The sequence below is a fragment of the Barbus barbus genome (genome assembly GCF_936440315.1).
Source record: "Barbus barbus genome assembly, chromosome: 49".
NCBI classification, from domain to species: Eukaryota; Metazoa; Chordata; class Actinopteri; order Cypriniformes; family Cyprinidae; genus Barbus; species Barbus barbus.
Genome location: NC_136727.1, coordinates 7,019,551 through 7,027,544, shown reverse-complemented (window position 1 = coordinate 7,027,544; position 7,994 = coordinate 7,019,551). Strand labels below are relative to the sequence as shown.

The window sequence follows — 7,994 nt, the reverse complement described above, 5'->3', positions numbered from 1 at the left end:
CGATTTTTATAAAATATAGAAAAAATTAATATTTTATTTATTTGTCCAATTACATTTGTGCCCCTGAAAATGGGGCGACTGTGTATAAAAATGGTTTAATTCCTAAGCATTTTATGCTATATTTTTGTTCAACCCCTTGAATTATTGTAAATATTGTTTGTTTTATTTTACTTCTATTCTGGTGGCATACAGAGCCGAAATTATGAAAATTGTGTCAGTGTTCAAATATATATGGACCTAACTGTATATCTTACGATTCACTTAGGAGGCTATTAATACAACAGTTCTTGTTAAAATTTAGTTTTTGTGCCGAGTGGAACATTAATGTCCTGGTCAGTTTCATTGCCTGTTCATGACACACTGCTCTATACTGATGTGCTACATTTATCCTTGTTCAAGGGTTTTCTTTAAAGTGAATTGTACTGCACAAATGTGCAAGTTAAAAATGAATAAAGGCTTTAAAATATTGGGTTCAAAAGTGTTTAAAAAAATGTGCAAACGCACAACACGGCCTTTTGGAACTGCACATAACTTAGACCATCGAGGCCTCCACACTACACAGCCCATCTGGGCCTTCACTTTACATGTCCTATCGAGGCTTTTACATTACACAGCCTATCGTGGCCTTTGCACAATATGGCCTATTGTGACCATAAGGTAAGTCTGACTATTATTGTTTAGAAAATCAGCCTTACATGGCCCTTCACAAAACTGGCCTATCATGGCCTTTCTCATTACATGAATTACGCTGTCTTTCTGTGATAAATGGCATAATGCGGCCTGTCATAGCATAGCTCATACAGTTATTGGTTTATAAATAATTATTATTTATACCTTTTTTGTCATAAAATTTAATGCTAACCTTTTGACTTTTAATTTTAGGAAATCCAATTAAGAAAAGCCTCAACTGGTGGGTATCAGTTCACACTTCTTTTTGAAGGCAGGACCGGCCAAATCTGCATCCCCAGGATTTGGACAAAGGACGAGGCTGTTACAATTACCTGCTGGAGTGTCCTAGATGGTCACCAGAGGGCACTCCACCCCAGACTGTCACATTCTCACAGACTACATTCCCCATAATCCTTTGCCCGGACTCATCACTGATTGCATGCACCTGTATCTCATTATCTCATCAGCTCACGCTATTTAGTTTGCACTCACGCTTACATTGCTGTATATTGTTTAGTCTGTAACGTTTTCTTGTCTTCTGTGTTGCCTTGCATTTGTGTTTTTGATCTTGGACTGTTATCTATTTTGTGATTGTTTGCTGCCTGCCCAACCCTTTGCCTGTTACTGGGTTACCCTTTTGGATTATCTTGGTTGATTCTGTTTGCTGAAACTGACCCTGCCTGTTTGACACGTTTTATGAGTAAAGCTTGCATTTGGATCCACAACTCCGTTGTCACATCCATCACGTTACAGGGGCCTACGCCAAAGAACTTTTCTATACAACTGTGCATTAATTATTGTAACTCACTACCATCTGCTAACACTTTACAGAGTAAATATTATGAAAATGTTTATCTTCTCTCTCTTTCTGATAGAACTACAGGTCTTGGCCTCTGACACAGCATATAAATAATTCATTTCAACAGGTTTTTGTTTGTTGGGATAGATGCCATAAGAATGTAGATTTTGAATAATTTTTCAAATTTAGATCCAGTGTAATTAAGTGAAAGAGGTAATCATGCTAATGGTGCGTTTCCGCTACAGTGTCAAATCTGCGCTCAGTGCAGCTGGCAACGCTACAACGGCACTGCTTTGGGGCATGTCATTAAGGGCAGAGCACACCTCTAAAAACAATGTTTACACCCTGTTTTGGCGTTCATCTTCATCTTTTCACAGCAATTTGTTGTTGCCCGGCATTTTTCGCTCAATATTTATATAAAGTCAAGGAATACCCAAACTTTTTGACGCTCTCGGCGGCTCTCAATGCATTCTCTGAGCCGCTTTCAATCCCATAATGCACCGCGCGAGTGTTTAAGCTCAACTTCCAAAGGAATGAATTAAAAACACTCACTCCACCATGCTTACTACATGGCAGTGGAAACGCACCGTAAGAAAGGTTTAGCATTTATAACCTCAATTTTAAAGATTGGGCCGAGACCCTCTACTGAAGTCAATCACTCTTGTACCTTGTAGTAAATAAATTTCAAGTCACCAAAGATTAAGAAAGTCCCCAATAGACATAAGTATGATCACCTGAAGAACAGCTTGTGCCAAAGATGCAGTTCTAGATGTGGTGTGCAGTTCTGGTGAAAATAATATAAAATAAATAATCTTCTGGGTGAATGCAAGCCAGACCCAGAATGCTGGAAAATTTGGTCCTTGTCCCAAATCCTAGCATCATTCCTGGGATATACCCTGGAAAGTGTCTGTATGAAAAGAGCTAGAGCCAGTGTTACATAGCGGTTGTGAGTCACAGCAATGACATTAGTTATCATCTGATTATTTAACTGGGCAAAGAATAATAATAAAGTTTGTATTGAGATAAAGATGTAAAAAATAAAAATATAGCTGCAAGCAGCAATGGTGGGGCCAAGCACATCAGCGGCAAAATGAGGAGCTAAGCATAGCATGGAGCATCAGACGAACTGCAGAAATGAGTAATTGAAGGCATTTTAAGATTATTGTAGTCCAAATGGCTGAAAAATCATTTAAAACTACTAGTAATATGATTGAATGACTTTTCACTTTTGACCAACAGGTGGCACTGTTATCAAATCATGTGGTGTGTTCTGTGTGAGGTTACAATGGCACACACAAAGTTTGGTGTCAATATGCCAAAGCATTGCAGAGATACGGCCTCAAGTGTCATTTTGGCATCATGCCTCAAATTCGTTGCTGTGGTATGTGAAAACTGTTTTGTCTATCAACACAAAATCCATAACTTTTGTCTGCATGGTCTGAAGATGATATGATTCAATTTTTGTGAAAATCGGAGCAATCGTCTAGGAGGAGTTCGAAAAAGTAGGTTTTTAAAGAAAATCAAAAGGGCAGATAGGAGTAGGCAGATAGTTTGGTTGACTATGACAACATTGGAATCACTGTTCTCAGCATGACCCAAGGAATCTATTAATACCAGTCTCATTACAATAGGCAAAATTCACAGAAAGCTATTAGCATTTATTTGACATTTTATTGTAACTTTTGACCACAAGGTGGCACTGTCTCAAAACATTTTGAGGTCATGGTCTCCATGGTACATATAAAGTTTCGTAATTGTACACCAATGCATTCGTAAAATATAGCATTTTATATAATAAAACTCTATTATAGTCAATGGCAATTTCATGTTTTGTTCAATTATAGCGCCACCAAGAGGTACAATCCCACCAAATTTATTACGTGTCCTTAGAGTGTGCCCATAAATATGTGTGTCAAATTTGGTGGTAAAAATCTCATTTTGTTAGGAATTATAGACATATTTGTGTGTAAGTAGAGGAAAAATGACTGGCTGCCGACTTTGTTTGCATTTTTGTGCCCCTTACTATCAAAATTTTGGTAAATAGGCATTATTGTATTGCCGGGATACTAAGTTTTCGAATTTCCTACGGTGATTTCATGTCGATCGGGGTAACGGTTTCTAAGATATTGGAAAATGTTTTTTAAGCGCTAAAATGCAACACTGCACAAACCATAAGCCAAAATCTGGCAAGTTTGGTATCGCTGGACTCGGCAAGGATTCAGGAGTCTAAAAATGTAACTCTCGTGAAAATAAGTCAACCCCACTCAAAATTAGAAGCATTTAAAAATTAGATTTTACCACTAGGTGGCACTGCTTCGAAACTTCTCAGGCTCCTTCAGGTCATCAGAATCAGAATGAGCTTTATTGGCCAAGTATGTTTACACATACAAGGAATTTGTTGTAGTGACAGAAGCTCCACAGTGCAACAGAAAGACAGTAACAGGACAGGACACAGGTAATAAAACAAAAAACAAGAAATAGCCAATAACCAATGTACAAAGCAGCAAAAAAATAAAAAATACACAATATATAATATAGGCGACTATGTATGTACAGGTCAAGTATGTGCAAATTAGAAATGAGAGAATAAAAATAAAATAAGTGAGTGTGGTGAATGGATAATGAATTAGTTGTGTGTTCTACATTTATTTATTGAGTGTTCATGAGATGTATTGACTGAGGGAAGAAACTGTTCCTGTGTCTGGTCGTTCTGGTGCTCAGAGCTCTGTAGCGTCGACCAGATGGTAACAGTTCAAAGAGGTTGTGTGCTGGATGTGAGGGGTCCAGAGGGATTTTACCAGCCTTTTTGCTCACTCTGGATAAGTACAGTTCTTGGAGAGTGGGGAGGGTTGTACCAATGATTCGCTCAGCAGTCCGGACTACCCTCCGTAGTCTTCTGAGGTCAGATTTGGTAGCTGAGCTGAACCAGACAGTTATTGAGGTGCAGAGGATGGATTCAATGATGGCAGAGTAGAACTGTTTCAGTAAGTCCTGTGGCAGGTTGAACTTCCTCAGCTGGCGAAGAAAGTACAACCTCTGCTGGGCCTTCCTGACAATGGAGTCAATGTGATCGTGCTAATGACCAATAAAAAGTTTTGTAACGATATGTCAATACGTTCGTAAAATACAGTATTTTACTACAAAATTCAACAAGGCCGACGCCTAAAATGGCTGACATGGGAAAATTTGATATGGTTGTACTCGGCATGATGCACCAAATCTAAAGAGACCATTTTTATGATTTTTTGGCCAAACCATTCACAAGTTATAATCAAAAATATGCATTTTTCATATCTCCTGGCCACTAGGTGGCACAGCGCTGAAACAAACCCTTGCGGAGATATAGCCTCAGATCCATTTTTGCGTGCTTTTCAGCGAATTCGTTAGTGTGGTATTCGAGAACGCTTGGACGAATCGATTTGAATTCCATAATTTTTGCCAGCATGGTCTGTAGATTATCTGAGCCAATTTTGGTGAGAATCGGACGGTTCGGACAAGGACGAGTTTGAAAAAGTAGGTTTTACAAACATTTCAAGATTGCAAAAAAACTAAACCTTACCATTTGTGAACTTAATTTGACTCGGCTTGAGCCAAGGATTCAGAGGAAAAAATAAATTTAATTTTGTGGCTTACGGTTCAAAAGTTATTATCATAAACATAAGTGAAAGTTTGGACAAGTGGTGGCGCTAGAGAGTTTGAGTTAGAGACTCCAAACTTGCTATGGTTAATGTCGGCACTGTCCTCTATGAGTGTGCCAAATTTTACAACTTTCCCTCAAGCGGTTCTATGGGCTACCATAGACTTCCACAGCGGAAGAAGAATAATAATAAGAATGCTAACGGATATTATAATAATTAACTAATAATAATAATATCAATCGCTGCAAACAGGAGTGATACCGAGATCAGGGATCTACTCCTCATCCATGCGGATGAGAAATGTACCAGCAGCTTAATGATATCATACGCAATGTTACTGGTAACGGAAGGATCACACAAAAATTACAAAGAGTGACTTCTCAATGCATATGTTAGATGTGACACTGTACTGTCACACCGTCTTAGCGGGACTGTCTGGGACGTGTAAACGACAGCACAGAACACAGGAATGCTTTGGCAGTGTGAATAAATGAAATCACGCAATGCCAGAACAGTTTTGCGAACAATTTTTCAGGAATATCATGTTATAAAATAGACTAAGGACATCTTATCAATGTAGTTAATATCACAATATGCACATTAAAAGCTATTTTTATGTTGCATAAAGAAAAAAATATATAACATCTGGACTACAAAGCAAAATACACAACTTCTGTAAAATCAAATTAAAAACTTTTGTGTAGAAAATGTTTCACTGTCACTCCACTTTTATTGTAACAGTGGACAGTTGAAGGAGCACTATGCAGTAGCATTGTTGCAAGAAGTTAAGATACAAGCTATTAGCTATTGTTTTTCTAAGCTAGGTGGTTTTATTGCTACATTCGAAATCCATGTTGTTTTTCAGTAACAAAGCCATTTTATCAATTAATAAGCAGAGTAGCACTGCAAATTCCTATATTTTTACATTTTCCCTCACAATATTTTAGAATTATACAGTAGTTGTGTTTGATTTTACCTGTTGGTTATTTAGAATTAGAAGCTTTCATCTAAATTAATGTATTTTTTAATGTATGTTTTATTCTTATATTATTTATTTTAATTTTTTTAGTTATGTTTCCACCACTAGTAAACTGTAGGTGGATTACCAATGAATCCTCTCCCTGTACACCACTGTTTTGGGCACATAGTGAAGTCCATTTTAGTGGATTAGTTAAACAAACTAGTGTATGTTTTCTTACTCTGCAAAGTTTTGGAGTAATGGGTGAGGTCTGAGTTTCTTCCCTGAAGGTACACATTTTAGACTCTTGATGTTAAGACCCTACCCATAATCCTCCAGTAGACCCACCTACTCGGGTGAATATATAATCTTGAGAGAACAGCTCACAGGCATCAAAGCTTGGCACAGGAGCATCCTGAACATCTCAACACACTGAGACGACATGGACACAAGAGCCTCCCTCTCCATTCTGCTGCTGCTGTTTGGCGTCTCACAGGCATCTCTTCTCATGGTAAGATCTGGTCTAGTATCTTCCTTAAATGATCAACTTACCTCAAATGAGTCATTTTAAACATCTCTGTTTCTGCCTCTAGGAGGAAAGGTTTGAAGGAGTGTTTGTGTCAGAGCCTGAACCACTGGACATCACTACAAGGATTTTGGAGTCCAACAATGGTCAGGCACCTTTAGATTTCTTGTAAAATCATCAGTGTGTTTAAAAAAATAAGGGTAAAATGTGGTCAAGATGAATAAATATGTTTTATTATTTAATTAGTATGTTTCTCTTTAAATACAGGATCTTCTGAAGTTTTGATTGAAGGAGATCTGGTGTTTCCCAAAACCAGAAATGCTCTCTACTGCTTTAACAACAACTGTTTCTGGAAGAAAAACTCTAACAACATAGTAGAGATCCCTTGCATAGTGAGCAGTGAATTCTGTGAGTGAGTCTCCTTCATTTATTGAGCATATCTATCATTCATGAATATGCCATTTCAAACCTTTGGCCCCTTTCATTTGCAGCTTATAATGACAGATCAGTGATTGCAAATGCCATGTCCACCTTTCACTCCAAGACCTGCATCCGTTTTGTGGCCAGATCAACTCAGGCCGACTACATCAGTATTGAGAACAAAGATGGGTGAGAACAATCATACAATATCAGCAGGACTCTGTTTTACAACACAACTTCAGACTGATTTTGTATAACATCTCCTGTTTCTCTCCTCTCAGGTGCTACTCTTCTCTTGGCAGAACTGGTGGCAAACAGGTGGTCTCCCTCAACAGGTACGGCTGTGTGTATCACGGCATCGTTCAGCATGAGCTCAATCATGCCCTGGGCTTCTACCACGAGCAAACCAGGAGCGATCGTGACCAGTACGTGAAGATCAACTGGAAGAACATGTCTCCTGATATGGCCTACAACTTCCAAAAACAAAACACCAACAACCAAAACACTCCATATGACTACGGCTCCATCATGCACTATGGAAGAACAGCCTTCTCCATCCAGCCCGGGCTGGAAACCATCACTCCCATTCCTGATGGGACAGTGGAAATCGGACAGAGGCAGGGAATGTCAGACACCGACATCCTGAGGATCAACAAGCTTTATGGATGCTGAAGATGAGGCTTATGCAGACTACTTAATATAGTTTGTGTGTCTGTACGTGAATGATGTAACAAGGTGATGGTCTCTCTGATGTTGTTGTATTTCTGAAATGTGTGGGGACAATTTTAATTAAACATTTAACAAATGTGAACCTTTTTGTGGATTGTCTTTACATCTAATAATTTATTCTGAGATACTGAGAGCAGGAAGTGAAATGAGTGAATGAAGGAATCTCCTAAGCAATAAATAAATATATAACAATGGAGGGAAAAACCCATTGCATGCATATCTTCTCTACGCATTCCTGTATTTTAACCATAAAAG

At 38.4% G+C, this 7,994-nt stretch overlaps 1 protein-coding gene across 1 annotated transcript; it reads left to right on the top strand.

Annotated features, from left to right (window-relative positions):
* Positions 1-6,506: 6,506 nt before the first annotated feature.
* Positions 6,507-7,682, top strand: LOC306867190 (hatching enzyme 1.2-like; the record flags this gene model as incomplete). The annotated part of the gene is made up of 5 exons (XM_079412772.1): positions 6,507-6,575; positions 6,658-6,736; positions 6,858-6,998; positions 7,082-7,199; positions 7,292-7,682. The coding sequence occupies 5 exons, from the start codon at positions 6,507-6,509 to the stop codon at positions 7,680-7,682; spliced, it is 798 nt and encodes a 265-aa protein (XP_079268898.1).
* Between the last annotated feature and the right edge of the window lie 312 nt (positions 7,683-7,994).